At 47.3% G+C, this 24,542-nt stretch overlaps 1 protein-coding gene across 7 annotated transcripts in view; it reads right to left on the bottom strand.

Annotated features, from left to right (window-relative positions):
- Positions 1–24,542, bottom strand: part of LOC121588290 (octopamine receptor beta-3R-like) — a 58,820-nt gene that overhangs the window by 22,785 nt on the left and 11,493 nt on the right. For all 7 annotated transcript variants that reach the window (XM_041906040.1, XM_041906038.1, XM_041906036.1 and 4 more), the window contains 4 exons: positions 16,791–17,861; positions 2,921–3,019; positions 1,506–1,604; positions 54–329 (listed from right to left, as the gene is read on the bottom strand). In XM_041906040.1, the coding sequence (XP_041761974.1) occupies positions 54–329; positions 1,506–1,604; positions 2,921–3,019; positions 16,791–17,230 (914 nt within the window). In that variant the 5' untranslated portion in view covers positions 17,231–17,861. The remainder of the gene's footprint in view (positions 1–53; positions 330–1,505; positions 1,605–2,920; positions 3,020–16,790; positions 17,862–24,542) is intronic.

Below are 24,542 nucleotides of genomic sequence, written 5' to 3'. Positions count from 1 at the left end.
GCGACAGACAGCGGTGAGCTTCGGTAAAAGTATGAGGTAGGCGGTCTACTCACTTGTAGATGCGGTAGTACATCGTCACCATCACGATGCCCGGTATCCAGAAGCTGATCGAGCTGGAAATGATTGCGTAGGATTTATTTACAACGAATATACACAGGTCCGGGTTGATCTTGAGCGCCGCCAGATGCTCGGCCGTCGTGTACCAGCCGAGAAAGATGGGCGTGAAGGAGATCAGCGCCGGCAGGACCCACACGTTCGCCAGCATGAAGAACACGGTCCGCTGCGTCATGTACAGCGGGTACTCGAGCGGACGTACGATGGCGAAGTAGCTGCGAAAGTAAGGCGAAGGAGAAGGAGAAGTAAATGGATGGAAAGGAGAAAATATATTCAATGAACTTCCTTTGCTAACAAATGTTTAGAAAATATTATCATTTATTCAACACCAAAGCGACCCTAACGGCTGAATAGCATTTATATCCTTGTTCACGTTGCTAACAGCCAGCAACAATTAGGGGTGTGTGGTTTGCCTACTTTCTCGCATCATCATTAACCTGACCGGATAATTTAATGAGCTTCGTATTTCGCTTGAAATATAGACCACAAGTTTTGCCGACAAAATATTTGATCATCTTAACTTTTCTTTACCGGAGCAGCGTCTCCTTATTCCTCCAGTCCGCGCTCCAGTCAACTACATGATACAAGTATGATTGCTATATCAATCATCTTTCACATTCATTTTGTCGACTCATTTGTGCCGCTATGTGAGGGGAAGCGGAATGTGAAAATTCACGACGGAAGTTATAAGTGAAGTTGGAAAACTTCACGCTACACCATGCGGCCCCCAGTACCGTGTTTGGGCGATGCGTCGGGCGGCGCACCGTGTCTGTCTGCTCATTTGCTCGTCCATTCATCATAATTTTGCCATCCATCTTCGGTGCAGATTATGCTGCCCCATCCTGCCCACAGAGCTTTTTTTCTGACTTGCGGGGGAAGATCGAGATGTGGTGGAAGTAATTCGAAATAGGATGAAGCAAAGAAAACGAGATCTTTTTTCCACCCTGGGAGCTGCTCGAATCGATGAAGAGGATAGCAAAAAAGGAGAAGTAGCAACAGGCAAAAAGCGACCACTCTGAAAGAGTTCCAAGAAGGACACAACTATGTGCCAGTAGTTAAGCAACGAGGCGGCACAAAAAGAAGAGCAAAACAAAGTGCACCCCCGACCATTTTCCCAGCAAAGCTAATTAATAGTTCAGTCTTATCATCATTTGTCGGTACCGGGGGGAGTGTACTTCCCATCCGTTCTCGCCATCATAAAGAAGCAAGGTAAGGGGAAAAAGTTATCGTTAGGATGAGAAAAGTTTTTTTGCAGCTAGGTGACACACCGCCCCAGATGACCAGGCGCAGAATGTGTAGGCTATGGTGCAAGCCCGGGTTCGGCTGGGCACGAATTTACAGCGCACACATAAGGCAAGCTTGGGAGCGTACACGAGCGTGACAGTACTTACCGGTCGACCGATATGCAGCAAAGGTGAAGTATGCTCGCCGTCGAGAAGTAAACGTCCAGGCTGTTCCACACGTCGCACATGAACGATCCGAACAGCCACCTGTAAGAGATGATGGGATGGAGAGTACACAGTGCAGGGGTGTTATTCAACAGGAGCTTTCACTTTATTGTATCTAAAGAATTGAAATGAATTACGGTGGCAAGTGTCTATGAAGCACACAAAGAGTTGATGTTTTAGTGTGATTTTCAACACGATTTGTTTGACAAAGTTGACATCAGTCTGAAAGTATATAAAATGAGTAAACTAGCAGCCCCAATCATTATTTCTTTTCGCTCGTGTCACTGAGACACACTTCGCCGCTACCGACTACGCAGGATGCGGTGTATTTTGTGAGAAAACATTCGCCCACGTTTTGGGCTGTAAATGGGTCGCACGGTTGCATGGTTTTAACATTACAAAACACCTGCTGCTGCACACAGGGAAGGTAAACTCACACACCGTGTAAAGTATCAGCTGCCATACAAGTCCACGCTGCTCGTATTTTTAGTTCCATTTTCATTCCATTTTTGTATTTTTTTTTTGGCTCCTCTTCGCATACAAACTTTGTTACGCATACACACACAATTGCGCAACCCATTTTACAGTCCCAGATCTCCAGCGGCAACTACTCAACCAGCCAGTAACCGGTACCGTCTGCAGCGGCGAACACATTCAACGGCCAACGAACCAATTGAGACGGAAATTGAATTTTCCGAGTTTGTCGTTGGTTGGGGTAACAAAGCGAAGAGCAGAGGAAAAAAAGTCCCCTGCATCATCACCCAGTGTCACAAACTTTAACACATGCAGTTCTATTTTTCATGTTTTTGCTCTGCTATGCCTTCAAGAAAGAAAAAAAAACTATTCCCTGCGTTTCAGAAACCTCACAGTGCCTGGTCGTCAGCGCCGCCAGTTCAAGGTGAACGTTACTGGAAGGTTCGCAAATGAAGCTGAGGCACGACCACCAACACCACCAACCAACCGCTGGCAGCAGCGTAATTTCATTTGGCGAAATTTAATGCTGATCGAAAACGAAAGCATTCGATAATTTGATTGTTTGCCGACAACAAAGCTTTTAGAACCATCGCGAACCATTTTTCGGCGACTGCGGCGCGTGTGCGCGTGTCCTTCTCGCTTCGGCTTCACGGTTTTGTGTTGTATTGTGCGCCAGCACAAAGCAATTTGCGCTTTTGGTGGCCGATTGTACTTCGGACGTGTTTTGATTCGGTGGTGATCGGTTGATGGTTGGCATGTGAATGGCGTGCAATGGTGCCAATTAGAGAGGTGTTTGCATGCGAATGGCAACGTGCAGTGGGACTACATTTGGAGGGGTTGTGTGTATGATCGTTGTTTGGGGTTTCAAGCACCCAATCACCTACCTTCCCGACAGCTCTACCGATGCGTTGAATGTCATTGCACAGAGTGCTACCAGCATATCCGCCATTGCTAATGATACTACAAAGTAGTTGGTTATTACTCTGCAAAGAGAGAAGAAGAGATAATGTTGTTAGTGAATGTACTCGAATAAGAGAGAAAGAGAGATAAGCGTCCGAAGGTCTCAGTGATAAAGACAAAGAATTCTAGAATTCCACGAAAGGTATTTGTTTGCTTTATTACACTCCTGCAAATATGTTCAATCACACATGCTGGTATCTCGCAAGTTTTCCCATTATTCCGATTCCCGTCGTCGATCTTGTTGACGATCTTTACGTCCCGCCACACTAAATGATCTGTGTCCTCACGCTCCACTGCCTTTCTTTGATTGTCATAGCGTTTGATAGCTCGCTGCTGTGCACAACTGCTCCTTGTCGTACATGGGAACTGTTCGTTCGCCTGCCAGCTAGCAGCTCTTCTATCTCATCCTCAACCTCACAGAGTTGGGTTATGTTGGTTTACGCTCATTTTTAAAACCCATCCTCCCTCATTCGACCACCAGTGGCGCAGGTTAGGAAAGTGTGAGAACGCAAGCCAACAGACAAACGGAAATAACGGCACAAACTTTGTCCTTTCGGAATCCCTACCCCCCCGTTGGAGAGCAACCCCAAGGAAACCCTGCTTTCCAGCTGTCGGTGGAAACACAGCCCTCACTAAATCTAATCAAACAATTCCTATTCCCCATCGGTCCGTCCGTCCCACGCGGTGCATCCCTCGGTCGGGTGCGCCGCAAGCGGTATCGTTCTTGCAAATTTCATTCTTATCTAACCAGCTGCTTCTAACCCGTGCCGGCGCACCAAGCCCTTGAACAGTGGCCCCGGTCAGTGCCAGCGGGGGCACAAACTCGAAGCACGAAGCGGAAGCACAGAAAATGAGCAGCTTTCACTGCCACTCCCGTTCCAAACAATTTACCCGCTGCATCTTTAATGCTGTCGTTTACAATCTCCGCACGATGAACGAACAATGGAACGAATGGAAAACGCACACAAATATACACACACACCCAAACCACACTGTGCCATAACCAGCACTATTGGGTGGAACAGCAAAAGGGAAGGGAAAAGTGAACAATCGCATCAGGATATCCGCACGAGCAACGGCAGTCGATGATTTCTTGATTGGTTATCGTTAGTTTTTACGACTTTGCTGTCGGCAGGGATGGATCAGGAATGTGCCATAACCTCAATCAGAATGCAGTAGAAGTTATTTCGTTTGATTCGTTTTAAAATACAAAGGGCATTTTTTTTATTTATAAAGCTCCGTGATAGCAGCAACGTGCGGCACCGACTTGTGGCTACCACCGTCAAAAGACACCGAGACCGGCTGCGGATGACAACAATCCCGCTCACTGCTGCACTGTTGCTTGCAAATTACGGCGATGACAAGGCGCACAGTGCAGTGCACAAGTTACTACATTTGCTCGTCCTTTTTGTGCGGCTGCGGGCAATCTCATTACACACACTGACTGACTGTGACAGGGACAGGTGAAGCGAGCATTTGCATTTGCGGCACAATGTGTCACCGTGCGCAGCGACTGTGTCTGTCGTAAAAGTTTTTGGCCACTCCAGTATTGTTCAGCAAAATTGCATTATTCAGGCTGAGGTGGTGTAGCAAAGGTGAGTTATGAGGGTGCGATTTTTCAATGCATTAACAGTGTGAGAAACTTATTTAACGAGTTCCATTGTGAAATAAAGAACGGGTTTTGTGAGCACACAAACACAAACGGGAGTGAATTTTAATCACCCACCATTACCCGGTTACACACATACGCAGTGAAAGTCAAACAGGCGCTAACACTTGAAGCCCCCACGTTCTTCAGCCACATGATACATTACGGCCAAACACGCCAAACTCACACACGGTTGAAGTCTTGCCGGCTCAGTCGATGGCGAACGGTACAGCCTTGCCAGTTTGCAGAGTTGTGACAGAGCACACAGCGGTTGCGCCCAAGCCAGCGCAATAGCATGTCACAGGGCAATGAATGCGCCGGCCCGATTAAGGAAGTTTGCAATCAGTGAACCTTTGCCATCATTGTTTGCACCCGCTGCCCGTGCATTAAAGCCGTCCGCCGTTCGACCGGAAAGAGCGTACACTTTACCAACGGGTATAAGCGCGTTTATGTCCATTTTCTGACCATTTATTTGTAGCTTTATCGACCAATCCGTGTGCCGTTTTTGCACCGGAAAGGACAGTGTCCCTCCCAATGTTGGCGATGGGCTTGTCGGGGGGGAGGCTACTTTCTCGACATCGTTATTGATTTTGCCGATTTGATTCAATAAAATAAATATTATCCTTCGAGCGATTCCGATCGAATCAATGCGTCTGTGCGTGTGTGTGTGTGTGTGTGTGTGTGTGTGTTTGTGAGCACAACCATTGTTTTCCTATTTTATTCTGCTACAGCCAAACGAGCAAGGCAAACAAGAAGAAAAGGGGAGGAAAAGGAAAAAAAACCCACCAAAAAGAGACAAAGTAAAGTGGGATCAGGGGAAAATGGTGAAACACGAAAACACGCTTCTATCCGAAGGCAAAATACCAACTTACCGAGTTCTTGTAGCTCGGTGGAAGCGAATCCCATTTCCGTGAACATAATGGAAAGTAGGGCCCGGGGTTACGGGGGTACCCTTTGTAGCTCGGTCCGAAATGCGGGCCAGATTACACACGTTCCCGAGCGTGGACGATATAAAGCTCGTTCGCTTCGAGCCGTAAGCCCGGAAATCGATTCTACGCAACGAAAGCGAAACGCAACGAAAATCCGGCAGTATTCTATTGAACAGGGTGAAGCTTTAATTCGAAGCTTAGCCTGCGATGAGCTCATGGGCACAATCCATCAAGCGGGAGATTTTGAATTGAGATCGTTTTTTTTAAGCTTTTAGTGGAACTGTTGGCTGTATCAGATAAGAAGGGTAAAGCTGAACAGCATTTCAGCGGCGTACGTTTTTTTTGTGAACAAATTCAATTTAATTATCATTCTATTAAGCTTACGATATTAAGGAGGAAAACTTAAATCTGCCAATTCAATCGAATAAAATGTCTATGTTTGGATGAAAGAATGACATAATTTCGATCGTCAAATGTCAAGTTCTGCATAAATAAAACATATTTGGAAATAGAATCTGTAGAAATTCTCTACTAAGAAAACGTTGATTCTTTCATTGCAAACATACACTTTATTTTTTCGTAAAACGCTTCACCAACTCGTTCATGGTATATCATCTCATACCTAATCGATCCATATTCCCACATCGGTGTGTAGCTACGAGTCGTACCACTTTTCCCTTAAAAACATTCCCATCCCTCCCAATCTGTTCGCAATCTCAATCTGTTCGCAAACACCGTCCGCCCGGCACGATCCAGACCGCACCGGGCCACAAACACGGATACAAATCTGTCCCTGAGCGCCATTCCGCACGGCCCGCTTCCCCACACTCCCTGCAACACAATCTCCTTTCAACCAAGCCAATAATTCCATTTACACGCAATATTTACCCACGCAGTCGTGAGCGAAGCATTTTCTTGACCAGCAATTACCCGCTGGACGAACACGGACGGACCGGACGAACACGGACTGCTTGGCTGCTCAGACTGCCCCCGGATGGCTTGCGCATGGAGCGAATGGTAGCAAGTAAGCGGAGAAATGGAACAAGCGGAGCATGGGTTGCGTTTTTACTTTCAACTCCACCGGCAAACGGTTGGCCGGTGAACTGGAGACGGACCGTGCGGTGTTGTTGTGTTTGGATTGATGTACAAATAAATGCTTCCGAGGACGAGAAAGGACGGGTGGGGGGAGGGCAACCTTGGTTTTGCACACTGCGCTGTGCGCTTTCACCGTGACTGATGTAAGGACAAATTACAGCTGAGCAGTGGTTCTCGTTTTGGCCCCGGCTGGTTCGCTTCCTGTTGTACGGTTGGCAGTGCTTGTGGGGTGCAATTGTGATGAAACATTAATCTTGTTTTCGCTCGAAATGTGCGTGCCGCAAGCAGTGGTGCTTTTGCGGGCACTTTAAGCAGATAATTACATCCGTTAGCGCTCCCGTAATGACGCCCAATCGCTTTCGGTGGGGTTGCGTTTCGACGAAGTGCGATGCGATCACACGCAGCTAAACACACTCTCCCAAAACACTCTATCGATGAGTGGGCATAAATCACACATTCCCAAAATGAGCGCGAGCTGCCCATTGCCAGTTTCCCCGCTCGCCAGCAGACGCAGAGCAGTGTTGTGGAGATTTATCACAGCTTTATGCTGCAAATGAAATCAATTTGCGTGCCTGTCGAACAGGAAGGATTCGTCGTATTCCGTGAACCATGGTGGCAGGTGAGCGTACCAAACGAAACGTGCGGTGGAACGATTTATAAAGCTCCTTCTCCCATGCGTGCACTGTACGAAGCACGTTTCACCATTTATGCCCGACGGCCAGCATCGGAGTGGCCACAAAACTCACACCCACCTCCCACAATATGCACTGCCGGCTGTCCCACGGAGGCTGTCCAGCTTCATTGGCTCAGACACCGCAACCGAGAAACCGCCCGAACGATGCCGACAAGCAACGTGCCCCGCAATACCGGACAGCCAACGGATGGTGGACAAGGGACGGGAGAGGACACTTGCGTAGCTTTCCGAAGGAATGCGGTTACATGGGTGGAAACACGTGCGCGGTGCATAGCTGCTGGTGGTGGAGAGCGAACGGCCACAATATTAGTACGTACAACAGGCTTCTCTCCCGAGCGGCGCTCTACGCAGGGGTGGACGAAGCAGGGATTTAGCATACAAACGGCCTTATGGGAGGATTTTGGGGTGTCGTGCGACCGAACCCAAAGCTGGAGACGAGGTGATTCGGTTTTAATTTTTGCCTTGTAATTTTGCCTTGTAATAATCTGCGTACCGGTCTGCGCCCTGTGAACCTTTCGGCGGCTGTGGGCGGCTGGCGATTTGACCGCCCTGCGTGGGAACAACATGATTCGCCCGAGTTTACGGTCGCTTCGGACAAGGAGGCAATTAATTGGAATGGAAAATAATTATGACTGCCGGTTGTGCCAGCGGGGCGCGCTGCTTTCAGGAAGCGGTGGAACAATGTGACAGCGAGTGGTGTGCGAACAATGTTTGTTCCGTTAGCATGTTTATTGTGATGAATTTCTCGTACTTGCGATGTGAAGCATGTCACATCGTATTTCAATTAACAGCGCAACATGCTTGTGAACTTAACCGTTGGCTTTGTTTGTATTGTCTGCAACGATACAGAGTCATAAAGTACTCGGAATGGTTCTATGCTTTTGAAGGTTTTGCATACTGGTGAAATCTAATAATTTAACCAGGCACTACAAAAGAAATTATTGACTGAAGACGAACACTCGCTGGTACCTTCTAAAACTACAAATAAACGTCTGCCAACCCATTTGACATTTTCAAGCACGGATTATCGGGAATTCGTGCTATTTTTCTTGAGCTTCTTTAAACTGCTCTTAAACTGGCACCAGTTTAAGGGAATTTCAGAAAAAGAAACCCTTTAACATCGACTCTGAAGTGATTTTTTGTTGTTTTCTATTGGTTTCGTCGGAAAATAACGTTTCCTATCGTTATAATGCATAATATCACCATTTTATACTTAAAAAAACACCGAATTTCCACAAAATAACGTCACCCAAAGATTTCTTTCGTGCTCTACATCGAAAATAAAAGCTAGGAATGTAAAATGAGCTCGACGCCATCATCCATCGATAAAAGAAAGTCTTATATAAAAAAAAAAACACAAAATCTTAACACTTTCAACACAGTGGATCACAACAGAAAAATCCACAATTTCGCGCGTTTCAAGTACTAGGTGAGCAAATATGGAAATTATTTTTAATTTTTTAGAGATAGTTTTTAGAGATATTTTTTAGGGAAAATGTCACTCGGGGAATCAATTTATTGATCATCGTTCTCATTGTTTACGATCTCATTGCAAAGTTATCAACCTTGATACAACCGGAAGTCAATGGGGAACAGCTTTTCGGGCTCATAGTATCGAGTACAGCTTTTGCAAAATTACATAGCAGACATATTTATTAGCGATATCATAAAGTTCTTACAAAAACAAAAATTAATTCAGGATGCTTTTATCGTCAAATCACAAAATTAAATAATATTACAGGATTACATTTTTTAACTTCGTTCTTATGTTACTGCAAGTACTTTTTCATTCCAAAGTTAAAGCTTTAATACTGAAAAGCTGTAGATTTTATAAAATATTAGTTTTTTTACGTTCTTATCAAATCAAAATATAAATGTAAATGGCCTAATGGCCTTTACTAGCGTTGTTAGCGCAGCGATGCTTTCCGTGAACTGAAAAGTTTGGAGATTTCTAACCACCGCTCAAAAAGTTTGGAGATTTCTAACCACCGCTCAATTGTAATTCAAGCACGAATTGAAACTCGTCCTTGTTCCATTCATCCACTTTTATAAAGAATAACTTATAAGTAACTGTACTTTGTATACCGAATACGTCACTATGGCGCGCTGCTAACAAATTCCAGCAATTTTGTCTTTAGTTCACTTGACATCTTGCATACATAAACATCCGCTCCCGGGGAACGCAAAAGTTTGGTTGCCAAAAGCCCCACCGACAAAGTCAACATTGTCCCTTCATCCGCCCCTTGCGCGCGGCATGCTCTGCAATTTAATTATATCCTTTTTCTATGGTTAACCAAAGACCGTCTCGTGAAAAGCTCTTCGAAAGGTATTATTTTTTGGTCCCAGCATTCCGTTACGCGCATGTGTGTGCGTGTGCTTTCGCCCGTCCTAAATGTTGGTCAGAATGTTGCAAAAGTAAACCTTGTCAAAGATTCGGCCGAACGGTGAGTGTATGCAGAGCGAATCTCGAAGTCAATCTGCACAAACAACACCGAAACCATACACCGCTGCTTGTTTGATTAGGATCGCGTTGAACTTTGCGATAAAAGTGTTTCGCTCTAGCCCCTCTGCGTAAGCACTCCGTATTTGCTGACGCTACAAGCGGTGGCACACGACTAAAGTAAATCGGACCCGGTCGTCACTGCCCGCTGACTGGACGGTCTAAATTTACGCTCGCCCACTTGAACCATTCTGCCCAAAGGAGAACGTTTGCTCAGCTTAACAGATTGTGCTTTCATCCTTTGTCCACGCCAGCAGCAGTAAAAGCAGCACCATGCAGCTGTACAACCATCCATCGAAGGAAGCTTCCTGCACTGGCTAAGAAGGCGATTTCTAACGCCCATTCCAGAAAGCTCTTATCAGTCTTTGCGAAGCCACCGTAAAGCGGCGGGCAGACGATTCATCATTGAATCATGACGCAAATTAATCATTTAGCACACATACACGCTGCACGTATGTAGCATACCAACACACACACACACACACAAACACGGACACGGCCACTCGTTACGCCGGAGCAGCGGAATCCAAATCTCAGCCCGCAGCCAGGAATGCATCCACTGATCCAGTCATTTAGCTGAAACTTGAGCCATGTATTGAAATGGGATTTACCCGGCAGCGTGCTCTACTACCGACTTTTCCACCACAACCATTCGGATCGACTCCTCGCCACAAACCGCACGCTCTTCTGTCCGCCACGCGAATCTCTCTTGCGCGCTGCGGAAGTATATCGACCCGATGCAAAGCATCATCACCACGGTGCCAAGATATCGATGCTGCCGTGTATTCAGATCGATCGGGCCGAGCTTGACTCCTCAGTTGGCCGTTCCAGTGAGATGGTGTGATGTTACCTTCGGGGAACGGTTTCTCTGCCTGTTGTGGATAGGTTGAATGGAATGATGGCAACCGATGGTGGCACGGGACGGCGCATCGAATGGAAAGATGATCGATAACCGTAACCGGAGACTAATGCTACCTAAAACATTCACCGCAGGAATGGCTAACGAGCTTAAAGTTGGATGCGAAAATGAGGTGTTGGTTTGCGATGCGATGCGCTCTTTAATATTTTAATGAAAATCCAGAAAACGCTTGACGTGAATATTTGAATACGTGTTTATTGTACGAAGAATCTAGCTGCAATGTGATTATCTGGGCCAAGCGCTCGGATATTGAGGTGCTGCTAATAAAGTAGGCTACTGAATTCGCCTTTTCAATCATGATGCCATCCATCAGGAAGCATTTTCACTATCTCACCTTCGCGCCATGCGCACATAAGCTGGGTGGCAATTAATTGCAGGATTATTCAAGGTGCCTAGTAAAGTCACTCGGTCACCATTAGCCAGCAGCGGAAGAAATGAATCAACCAAAAGCCCAAAAGCCACCCAACCAGCCACCTTTCCGAAAAAAGGTCCCACTCACCAACCCCTTGGCTGCGCAGCAAGAGCAAATGAATGGCAATGAAATCAATTTTTGCTCATCCGTTCCTTCCCTGTTCACCGGAGCCGGCTCCGTGCTCTCCCCGAAAGCAGGAAGAAACGCAGCAAGATCCAGCGCAATTGCCTCACGTCTTTCGCTGAGGGCACGGTCGGGGCCCGAAACGCGCTCCCACTCTACAATCCACTCAACAGTCGAAGCAGTTCGATTTCACGCGCACTCGAAATTGAGTTATCGTTCGCTTTCACCCCAAAACCAATTTGCCGAATTCGACGGGCTCACTCGCACACCACTTAGTGTACGTCGGGATGCTTCCGATTTTTATTTTGTTTTTTTTTTTTTTACTATCCCTGCTTCTTTCCTTGTTATTTCGCTAGTTCGCACCGGGAGTTACGTGCGCTCGTACGGTGTGAAACTTTGACATCGCCCGCCATTAAATTTTGATCATAAAGACTATAAGGCGGGTCGGCATGGTCTGTCCAGGGTGCTGGCAAACAATCGATCTATTGTGCACCGCAAGCGCGTTGGGTGTAGCGGAGTAGGTTGTGTTCAACCGTTTAAGCTCAGTTTGGCAACGAACGATCGATCCTATTAGGCGCAAGGTTTAACCGCAAACAAGTGATTTCGCCGTTGGTGAAGGTTATGATGCGGTTGTGGTGAACGATTTAAAGCAGCCCAAACCAACCCGATTCATGGCGAAAATAAATCGAAGGGATGTATTTTCAGGGACATTGTACTATGAGTATGATATATTTAGAGACATCGACTGCTTAAAAATAGCGCAACAGCCACTAAAAGTAGAACGTTTGAAATGATAATTTAGCAAGCATTCAGCAATATATAATTTAATCAATTTCATGTAACTGTGTAAATGAACTTTACAACCCCGTTGTTTAACACGAACATCAGGAATGCAAAGCAAAACACTCTCAACCAGTAATTAAATACAATTCCCACACTTTCCTCTCCGTAACAAGGAGCAAACACACATGGCTGTAATGTACGCGTTTTACGTTTCAAGCACCGCACAAACAACTTCACCCTTCCGAGGCTCGCACAAAATGGCTGGTGCGAGCAGCAACCGGTGCAAGACACAGCGCTAGAATGCTTTGAATTAATCACAGCCCTTTGCAGCACACAGTCAGCCCATCCGGAGCGGCGGTAGCGAGCATCCGAAACTTGATATTTTCCAAGAACAACAGCACAACAAACACCCTCGCGCACTACAGCATATTAGCAAAACAGCCCCGTCTCGAAGTCGATTCATCGACCCGTAACCTACGCGGGATGGCACTCAACACAACTGCACAGCTTTTGACGTAACCCCGCAAACTGACGCTTCCCCCGACCGCCGCTGCGGCGGAAGAAAAATGGTCCACTGTCATCCTGTGACAACCTGCGCCAGACGGGAAGTAATTAGTGCTTTACAGGGCCAGCTTGATCTGCACGATACATTGCGCAAAACTTTCGTACCGTCGTAGCGCGAGGAGTCATTGAAGAGGGCGCGCGGTAAAGTGTGACGAAGTAATGCCAAAGATTGATTTTCCGCTCCTCTTACCGTGTCGCTGCTGCGTATTTTGTACACTTCACTAGAACGGAGCACTCGGCGGGCGAACATTCGTCATGGCAATAATCATTTTAATATTCATCACACGCGCACGACATTGATTACAGTTTTCATCGTGTGCTCACTGTTGATATCGATCAAACTTTTGGATCAACTTTCCCCCCCTCGGGGCTTGATCTGTAGCCGTCCTCAGCCGTGTACGTGGTGGAGCGTGGCAAGAAAACTTTGCCTGAAATTGGACACTCGATCGTACAGACGAGATAATAATTCGAATGAGGAAACTTTTTTCGAGCCAAGCGTAGTTGAGCAGACGAAGCAGCGGGCCATGCTTCTTGCACATTGAATTATCGAACCGGGTGCTGCTGCAGTTCTAGTTGCCCACGCTGGTCGGCACTGCCACCCGGCGGCAAAAGCAATATACTAATTGAACTGTGTAGAGTAGCCAACAGGCTCGTCGCTTATTTATCGCAATCGATACCGGGAGCAATGCAAGGGCAAACGAGCAAGTTCAACGATTTTTGCATCGATTTCCTTCACCAGTTTGGGGCAGCAGCAGTGCCGGCTCGAAAGCAGCGCTACCGCATGTGGCTGAATATTTCATTGCCCCTTTCCAGCAGTTGGGGGAAAAAAGCTTATGAAAATAATGCCCTCTAATACCAGCAACGTTTGCAGCAAAGGAAACGAGACGGAAGAGCGCAAATGTATGTGTCGGGGGGGGGGAGTGTTCCTTTTTCCACGGAAGCGTTCCGAAGCCACTACAACAATAGCAAAACAACGTCGAAACCAACGTGGAATCACATCACAGCTATTTATTTATTAAACAGCACGGAATACGAAAACAAACGGGCACAGGGGGACGGGAGGCCATGAATCTAGCTGAGAAATCATAATTGAAAATCGTGTATAAATGTGCTTGTGTGTGTGTGTGTGTGTGTGTGTGTGTGTGTGTGTGTGTGTGTGTGTGTGTGTGTGTGTGAGTGTAGTGTATAATTTATTGTGTTGAAAATGGGAAAGCAACCATCACCGGGGCGGTGTAATAACCGTTGGGCGCTTCTCGGAACGCGGGGAACGCCATCGCACAAACATTGCGCATCAATCAGGGTGAAACGAATCTGCAATTTTGCGTCTCCATGGCAGCATCCTGGTCGCGTCTGTCGCTCTATTTTGACGGCGTGTTTTGATGCTTTTCTTTTCCTTGCGACAAAAAAGCGAAAAACGAAGATCGATTGATTTAGACGACATTTACTAGTATCAATAAATCAACAGGCCAAGGTGTTCATGGGATTTTCCACCATTTTCCTATGGTCGATATCTTTCGTCGGAGCGATCCTATTGATTAATGCAGGCGAAAGCAGTGAAAATCCTCCTGCGTTTACCGAAAGCTCACCTGGTGGTGAGGTGGAAAGTCGTCGCGGCGCTTTTTCACGTCACTACCGATTCGATTCCGTTCGCACCCCCAGTACTCGCGAAAGGTAAGCCAGTTAGGCGGTGGTGGGGTGGTGGTCCGCGTGTCAATTACCTGTCAAACGGTATTTGTTTCCCATTACGCGCCTGGTGCGGCTGGTTTCCGCACCAAGGATCAACCTGCTAGTGCTCTTAGGTGCTGCCTGTTTGTTTTTCCTTTGTCGACTTGCTTTTGTTCGCTCTCAAGCTCAACAAAACAGAAGCCAAGATAATGATTTCGCCCAGCTGGTCCGTTGATTGATTTTTCTCTTCTTTTTTTCTGTTGCGTACCTTTCGCTTTCTCTCGATCTTTCGTTCAGAATATCAATTAACCTGTCCTGGCGTTCCGTGTTCCGCGTAACGGTGGTCAGCGTCAGCGTTTGGCTTGAATAATTGGTTTCCCCTTTGCTGACACATTGGCACGGGTTTTGCATTATCGGGACGGAGCGCTGAAATCATGCTTTGTTTTTGGCTGCTTATTTTCTGTTCGCACAGCGTTTAACGCGACAGTTTCAGGAAATTTGCTTTCTCTATTAAGAGTACTGCCACTCAGGAAATTGAGCAGGTGCAAATGACGCGTAGCTTATAAGATGAAAGGCTACCCATGGAATAGGAATCTTGTTGATAAAATTGATTACCATTTTCTCTCACACCAAAGAGCACTGATTTTTTTAAACTAACCACAACTCAAAGATAGGTTCATTTTGATGCTCAACATTGCATTTTACCAAATCCTCAAAATTACATCTTTAAGCCAGCATATTCCCTTCCCAAACCCACCATACCAAGCAGCTGCAGCTTGTACTATGAATAGCAAAACGTTTTCACCTTCCTCGTGACATACACTCCCTCCCATTAGGATGATCGAATAAATGCAAATAAGCTCACTATTCCAGCGAATATGTTTCCCAAACTCCGCACACTTGCAAGCTGGTCGTAAGTCAAAAGCTTCATACTGTCTGCAGTGGTTCTTGCTCGGTTCGGAAGAAATTGTTCCGAGAAATCCTTTTCCACCTCACCGATACAAGCTGCTGCGTATACGTTTGCATATCATTTCAGCAAACGCCGCCCCAACGCACCCACCCCATAGCTCCAAAGTGTCCGAGCACCCTGCTTAAATGCAACAAAAACATGGACCACCGCCGTCTGACCATCGCCGTTTGGTAACAGAAGAAAAATTATCATAATCCAGCGCGCGCTGTTGTGTTTCCTCTTTTTGCACCATACTGTTTATACATATTGTGGCGCCCATCAGGACGCTCTCGACTTTCCCGGCAAAGGCAAGCCCGACAGGACGTATTGAGTTTTGGACTCATACTATACCTCCCCCGGGGCAGCACTGGTTTTGGCACGGAAGAAGGAAAACAAAAGTTTGAATATCAATTACCAAACGGGAGAGGGGAAGATGAGCGCAACCGTGAAAGTTTCTATCAGAATGTAGAACAAATAATGATATTGTTATCGAAACTTGGATCGAAACAAGGAGTTTCAATGCACAATGGCGGGTACTTGAATAAATGGTTCATTCTAGTGTTGGGTTTCATGAATCTTTCGTTGAGATGCATTCTTATGAATCTTCAGTGATGACTGATTTGAACTTCGAATCGACTCTTCAAAGATTCATGAATCTTTAAAAATCCACGAAACTCCTAATTTCATGAATCTCGAAATATTGATGAATCTCCAAGTATTCATGTATCTCAAAACATTCATGAATCTTCAAGGATTCATGAATCTCAAAAGATAAATAAATCTGCAAAGATCCATGAATCTAAAAGATTCATACATCCATTAAAATTAACATACCTCGAGGGATTTATGAATCTTTAGAAATGCCCGATTTTCAAAATATTGTATTAGCGCGATCCCACCTAACAACATGCCCGTGGTGGGTTCAAGCATCACATGATCCGTCTCCCCGTGGCAAAACAAACTATACGGCTGCAAGATACTTGCCAAGAAGTCTCTAAAGCATGTATAGGCTGGCATGACCACGTGGGTTGCTACGCCAAGTAGAAGAGTAATGAGAAGCTCAAACTCTATGCATCTTTGGAGATGTAAGAATCCCTTGAGATTCATGAATCCATAGAGATTCGTGAATCTTTTGAGATATTCGATTCTTTTCATGAATCTTTTGAGATTCATTATTGGAGATTCATGAATCTTTGCAACCGAGATTCAGATTCATTTAATCATTTCAAAGATTCATTCAGATTCATGAATCTGAATCAGATGTACCCAACTCTAGTTCATTCCAGGATGGTACAGCTTGTTCAACATTTTAAATGCCATCCGTCTCGTTTAAAGACGAAAACAAGTTTGATGAAATTTATTCAATCTGCGCTTTTAAATTTGTGTTTTTGACGAGTTTTACGCTGCTAGTGAATTATTCATATCTTGGATGTTGCACCCGCCAAACTCGCTTTCGCCGAACATCTTCAAAATGAAACAGACAAAAAATACTGTGCCGCACGACGCTACCTACCTTAATTTTCTATTTTTGTGCACCGAAATGATAACGAGTGCATTGCCTAGCACAGCCCCGATGATGATCGATCCGAAGATGAGACTCTTCAAGCACAGCACCGTCAGCTCGACGAGCCGATCGGCAGGTTCTACGATTGTTGACGCGGTGGGTACGGTCAGGTTGACCGCGTTCGTGCTCGTCCCGACGGGCTGGTGGTCGCCGGCCGCGCCGGAGGTAGCGTCGCCGGTACCGTTCCAGCCACCGGCTGCCCCGTCCACTTCCGGCCCACCGGACGTCGGTGCCATGGCGAGGGAGGTAAGGGTGGCCGATCCGGCCGACGCTAGGGCGGACGCGACGGTTGCCAGCGCCCCGGGCAGGGTGATCGGCTGGGTGGCTGCTCCGAGGAGCGCGTTCACTTCCGGCTGCGCTGTCGGTGGTACACTGCGGCTGGTGAACATTTTCACTCGGTGTGCGCTTTCGCATCACCCACTCACTTACACCACCGCACACACACACACACACACACACAGCCACACACACTCGTACACTTCGCTTTCTCAGCTAGGAGTTTCCCTTTATGTCCTGGCAGCACTGGCACACATGTGCTGATTGCACTTGCTTACCTCATATGTACTACACAGACACACTCACACACTCACATTGGCGTCCCGGAAGCCGTGGCCGGCCGGATGGGTGTGTCGCCGTTGCCACTGGACGCACGGGAAACACTCATCGTACATCACGCGCCAACGGATCGCACGCCCTGCCCAACGCAATAATAGCCCCCGGCGGACGATTATCCTTTCGCCGGGGACGGTATGGGGACAGCAATCAGCGCTGCCGCAGTTCGGCACGCTCGGGGCAGCTAATTTCACTCGCCTTTTTCGCGTCAAAGGGAGTAGCATGCGTGGGTGGTCCGCGGTGCGTTTATTGTTCGCATTTAATTAAGCGCCGGGTCGCGTCCGCGGGCCCACTTGCTCCGTCCGTCAAACAGCGGCCGTGGAAGTGTTTCACATATTTTTGTTGTTTTGTTTGCTGCTGTGTTCATCTGTGCGCGACGTCGGCCGAATGCGTGCAGTTCATTAAAACCTGCGAAAGGATGGAGAATGAGATATAACGGTTAACAAACAAGCGCGTACGGTGTAGGAGTGTGAGGAGAGTGAAAAGCAACAAAATGTTGACCATCAAAAGTTGATCCTTCCGCCGGCTACACCGGCTTGATGAATGAGCTGATGGGCACAGAACGCCACCCAGAGTAGGAATGGAAACGGCCAAAGCTTTATGGTTGATTAATATGTCAATCGCACCATCATCAGTGTCCCTCGGCTGACCATAAACACGCGCGTAATCTCTTGGCTGACATTGTCTGCCAAACAGCACAGGCGGGCACGCATTTATTTGCGTACGGCTATCGATTACACGTTCCAGTATGGGAACAGTGTGTACTACATCTTCCATGTGTGCGCTTTGACTTTTTGCTCCAAAGCGGTCCGCACCAATTTCGCATCCCGTTTGATATGATGTCCCGTTTTGTGGCTGCGACCGTCACCCAAACTGGCCACCGTTAAATGATGTTTGTGCAAACTGTCACAAAGCATCACTCTTTTAATGCTTCGGTTCTGCGGCGTGGGATCAAACATCCATCAGGGACAGGCAAGAGAGAAAAAAAAAACAAAAACAAAAATCAATCCGATGAGCAAACAGAAACAGCTTGCCAGCATGCAAAATGTCAGGCCAATATGAGGCAGGCTAGCTGTAACTGTCGTGACATATTGTTACCCACTCACAGAGTTATTGGATGTGGACAGCTGCAATTAAGAATGTTTACATGGGAACGACATTGAAATCAATAAGCTTTTCATATATTGCAGTTGGATCACTCGTAAGCAGATGCTTGATCTATCTTCTTCCTTCACTGCCGATTACTCCAGTATCCAACAACATCTTTGATCAACTCTATCGAAGCTCAAAAATAATATTCCCTTTGCAAACGAGTGCAACATTTAACATTCATTGAGCAATAACAGTATCCAGTTGCTTGATTGAATACACTTACTATTGATGGCAATAAATAAGCTCCCTGCTCGATGCCTATCATTCACACAATCATCATACTCTGAGTTGGTATCAAACGTAACGCAAATGACATATATTATTAATACCAACAAAAAACGCCCACCCGCGATCTCATTTGAAAAGGCAAACAAACGACAAAAATTACAGTCACACAAATCCCGCGCTAAAAAATACCACTGCACGGTACACGGCATTGAATACACCCAATTTAAGCGATGCTAACATCGTTTCCGCACAATAGAAACGGATAGTATGCACGGGCTTCACGAGCACGCCCCGCCCCAGTGCGCTTTCCGCGCTGCTTTCCGTGAGCGAAAATAGCTCAATCAATATTTAACATCATTATGAAAGTCAGTCAAGGTACGAAGGCCACCCCTAGAAGACTTACCAGTGCCCTTTCTCGCTATCTTTCTCTCTCTCTCTCTCTCTCTCTCTCTCTCTCTCTCTCTCTCTCTCTCTCTCTCTCTCTCTCTCTCTCTCTCTCTCTCGATGGCATACGCCGAGAGCATCTCCTGCACATTCGCCTGCACAGCCACACATGCACTACGTACTGGCGGCGGTGCTGGATACCGCACACTCATTACACCTGGCACCGCACTCAGTCGTGGTGGAGCAGCGTGCATGTGCAGCGTGCACAGTATGTAAGCGAAAAAGGCAAAATGGCAACAACAAAACACGCTGTGCAAGCTGCAACGCTTGACACACGTGTGCATACGATGTTTCCACCGCTCCTAGCCCTGCAGCACACGAGGGCCGCCCGGTGGTGGTTTGTTTTTGAATGGCAGCAACCACCTTTTCACCTGCTTGTGACGGTGTCATGTACTTTAGAATGTGTTTCCACTTCCACGGGGTTTTTTTTTCATCCACCGCCACGACCATCTCAATGCAGGCATGTTTCGAATTGGGTCACGGGGAAAAATGGGGGTTTTGCAAGGAACAATGCCGACCCAAAAATACTGGCCCAACTTTTTAGCCCGAGCTCCTTATTTTGATTCCCGTTTTGCTCGAAAGAAGGGAGAGTGCACAGAAAACACCATCACATTGCAGCCAGCGTAACACAATACTCCCCTATTTTCCATCCGTCGCCAGTGGCCCCGCACACACTCGCAAAGGCGCTTTATTGCTCGAAGCAGGCAAACGTCTCATATTTATTGCGAACATTTTAAAGCCTGCCCTACGCGCGCGCCGTCGCAACACAGCCCGCGAGCCGGCGGGCTGCCGGCGGGGCTCAAACGGCAAGCTCCAATTGGAAAGTCATCCTGCATGTCGTCCCTTGCATCGCCGTTGTACGCTGGCAGTGAAAAACGATCCTGGTGCGAGTCGGAACCGTGCCGCAAAACAGCTGGCAAGCGCACCGAGTGCATCCGAGGCGGTGAGAAATCATTGCAAAAGGGCCACCGAGGCATAAAACCGAGCAGTCGTGGGGCAGAGCGAGCAGGCGAGTGCGCGCGTGCCTGAGCTGCAATGAGTTGAACCGGCCGTAGCTAAAGCGATAATGACCCGCTTTTTCGCTGCCAATCCGATTTGGCTTTGCTGGGACCGTTTCAATCCCAAGCGCCAAGCACCCGTTGGAACGGAATCCCAGTTGGGAAGTGTGCCAAGTTCGTTATCGGGACAAATATGCTGCCGGGTTGGAGTTGGGCTGTCTGTCTCTCTCTCTCTCTCTCTCTTGCTTTGGTGCTTCCCGTGGCCAGATCGATCGGTGGCTCGGATTTATCACATCGAGGTCACAGTCACAGCCAGATGGCAAATTATATGGCATGACAAGGGCAAAAGCTTGCTGCCGTTCGTCGCACGCAAATCACTGTCAACCCTGCCGTTGGCCCATCATGCTTTGGGAAGCTTTTTCTCGCGCATGAGAATCAATACGAGGGAAAAAAGTGGTTGGGCCTTCATCTTGCGATCATGAATAAATTTATAACAGCATCGGGAAGGAGTCTGTCTCCTGCATCAAGCAAGCAAAAAAAAGAAGGAACAAGATAGCGACATCAAACTCGCTCTATCATCGACGCAAACCGGCGCCGAATCGATAAAACTAATTAAACTTAATTTAATCCCTTCTTCTCAGTGCCTCCGTTCCACACTCTCTTTATCCCTCTCTTTTCCCCATTCCGGACTGTACTGTAATGGTTTGGCGAGTTACTCAGTTACTCAGTTGACGCAGAAGCACTCCCGCTTGCAATCAAATCATTACGCCGATCCTCCAAACCGGGCAGCGCGGGCCGAACGGGGAAATAAAGCAATTTCGGCGCCCAGATTTTTGGCATAACTCTGCTGGTAAGCAATTTTAAAACCGTTTTAGCGACTAATTTCATTTCCCCCTTGAGGCGTGCGCTGCGTCGAGTGCTCGGTAGCAGTTGTGTCCCTTCCCTTTGCTCACACACATAAGCACACACACGCACGCTTGAAGTACGTTGTCAAGGTAGGAACGCGCGCTCATCTCAAGAGCCCTTGCCAGCACAGAAGGAAAGTGCTGCCTTTCCATTTCTTAAAGAAAAATCAATAAATTTTAGGCGAGCTTGCTAACAAAGCAGGCGTACACGCGGTGGGCAAAAAAGGCAAGGCGACCCATCCTTTACCGCCACCGATCGGGCCGAACGAGCGGCGAAAAGCAAAACGATGTCATTTTACGGTACGGAAGCAACCAATGTCCCCCGGTGCGGAGGTTTTGTCATACCGTACGACCCGCTTGGAGTTTGGGCGGACCAAGGGACGCGAGGTAGTTTAGCCACTGGAAACACCATTTCGAGGGAAATCCGTACGGCAGAGAGAAAACAATCCGACAAAAAAAAAACACAACAAACGGGATAGGAAGAACTGCGAGCACCATCACCGGCGTAAGTGAGCCCCAATGAAGGCAGAAAAAGTGCTTCCCGTTTTGGCGAAGGTTAAATGGCAAACGGATTTCTTTCGCCCTGCTACTACCGCTTTATGGAATATCCGGCATATCCCTGGCAGCTGGGTGCTGGTGAGGGGGAGGGGTTCGTCTGTTACCTGTGCCTTTTTTGCCCTTTTCCTCTCCGACAGTAGCGATGGAAAGGTAATCTTTAAAAAAAGGATAAATTCCCGCAACGTGTCCCCCGGGTTGAACTTACGATGAAAAAGTACGGGAAAAATTTCATTTACTACAAATTAAGTATTGACATCACGGCTACCCGGGTGTCCTTACCAGATGCCTTCATCCTTTCGCCCACCGATTCGATGGCAGTTTGCTTTTCGCAGCGCAAAAAGCCGGATGCAACACACCGGAGCGAAGAAGCTTTCCCAGAAACGTGTGCCGCACCGCGATGGTATGCAAAACCGGAGCTGGTACGTAACTAAACAGTCTTTGCGTTCGTTAAATTATGGAAAACAGGTAAGGTGAGATGAAACCAGCGCCAAGAAAATAATACAGACGTTGACAGCGTCTTCGTCTGGAGCGTTTATGTGCGAACGAAGCGCCTTACAGGTGCCAACCTTAATCTCCTTCTCCTAAACACTTTTTCCTTCTTACGAGCCGCGTGAAACACACGGGCCCTGTTTTCTTAATTTATTATTGCCATCGCCATGTGATCAACCTTTTCCAGATTTATGGCATCACATTAGCGCGCGCTCGTCCTCCCTCCCACCTCGGGTGGATAAGAGAAGCCGACAAGAGTGCGCTAGAGGGAGGAGGGTCTTAAATAGAAAAGCGTTTAGATGATGGATACGAGGCTCTAAATCGATTCGCAACATTTACTTTACCAAGCGGTGGATGGTAGCAACCAGCTTTAGGTACGATGGGACAAAGGGACCGGGTGAGATACAGGTGCATGTGAACGGGTATATTTTAATTTCACACACTTGAGCCTCAATAAAAAACAAAAATTGCGCTGGATAATAATGAATAAATCAGCTCGCTCTGGCGTTCCACCGTAAACTTGGTATCATTTCGACCGAAAAAAAAGCTCACAATCCTAAAACACACACACACACACACACACACACACACACCACACACACACCACACACACACACACACACACACACACACACACACACACACACACACACACACACCACACACACACACACACACACACACACACACACACACACACACACACCACACACACACACACACACACACACACACACACACACACACACACACACACACACACCACACACACACACACACACACCACACACACACACCACACACACACACACACACACACACACACACACACACACACCACACACACACACCACACACACACACACACACACACACACACACACACACACACACACACACACACACACACACACACACACACACACACACACACACACACACACCACACACACACACACACACACACACACACACACACACCACACACACACACACACACACACACCACACACACACACACACACACCACACACACACACACACACCACACACACACACACACACACACACACACACACACACCACACACACACCACACACACACACACACACACACACACACACACACACACACACACACACACACACACACACACACCACACACACACACACACACACACACACCACACACACCACACACACACACACACACACACACACACACACACACCACACACACACACACACACCCACACACACACACACACACACACCACACACACACACACACACACACACACACACACCACACACACACACACACACACACACACCACACACACCACACACACACACACACACACCACACACACACACACACACACACACACACACCACACACACACACACACACCACACACACACACACACACACACACCCACACACACACACACACACACACACACACACACACACACACACACACACAAATGACGTTACAGAAGACAGTGACAGCTTCTTGTACCGCCAGCACGCTTGCAGGTGGCTTGGATAAGAAGGATTACGCTGGCGAACGATATCGTTCAGCTTGCGGCTAAAAGCGGTTGGATTTTTTTACGAATTGTTTCGTTTCCTTTTTAAGCTTTCAAGCCGCTGTTTTGGTTGTGGGGTTTTGTGTGTCTATTAGCACTTTTTTTGCACCATAAAACGAAAGAAGCTTTCGCTCTCAGCAGACGGGAGTTTTTACAATCCAGAGCGAGCGTTTTCGGCGTACACTGCGCATTAAGCGATTGCAGCACGGTAAGTTGAACGCTTTCGGCGATGGTTGCCACTCTACAAGAAAATCAACCGTACACTTAGACCATTCCGACAAACCTATTATCGATGAAGCCGCAGCCGTAGGCAAAAGCATAACTTCCCAGAGCTTGAACGCAACTTTCCACTGCATGAAACTGCGCACGCAAAAGCATCCACGGAACCAGTCACAACCTTATTTGCAAATAAGAGCAAATGTATTCGCTTCCTGAATGTGTAGCACTTGCTTCGATCGAACAATCGAGCCCCATCTCCCGGTCGATTGTTTTTTCAATTGAGTGCACAAAAGAATGAACTCCACCTATTGAGCCCGATGCCTGTCCCGTGGATTATGACTTGTGAGCAGTGTTTCTTGGAACGATCGCTGGGAGGTGTAGCTGCTGCAAAATGGATGTATCCTACACAAACAGAACCACTTATCTACAAGGGGTCCGGGGCCCTGGAAAGCACAACCTTTTGTGGAGTGTTCCGCTTGCCTGTTGAAGTTTCTGTTCAAAG

The sequence above is a fragment of the Anopheles merus genome, chromosome 2R (assembly GCF_017562075.2).
Source record: "Anopheles merus strain MAF chromosome 2R, AmerM5.1, whole genome shotgun sequence".
In the NCBI taxonomy this organism is placed as follows: domain Eukaryota; kingdom Metazoa; phylum Arthropoda; class Insecta; order Diptera; family Culicidae; genus Anopheles; species Anopheles merus.
The sequence above is the reverse complement of the archived record's forward strand: the minus strand, read 5'-3'. Positions and strand labels throughout refer to the sequence as shown.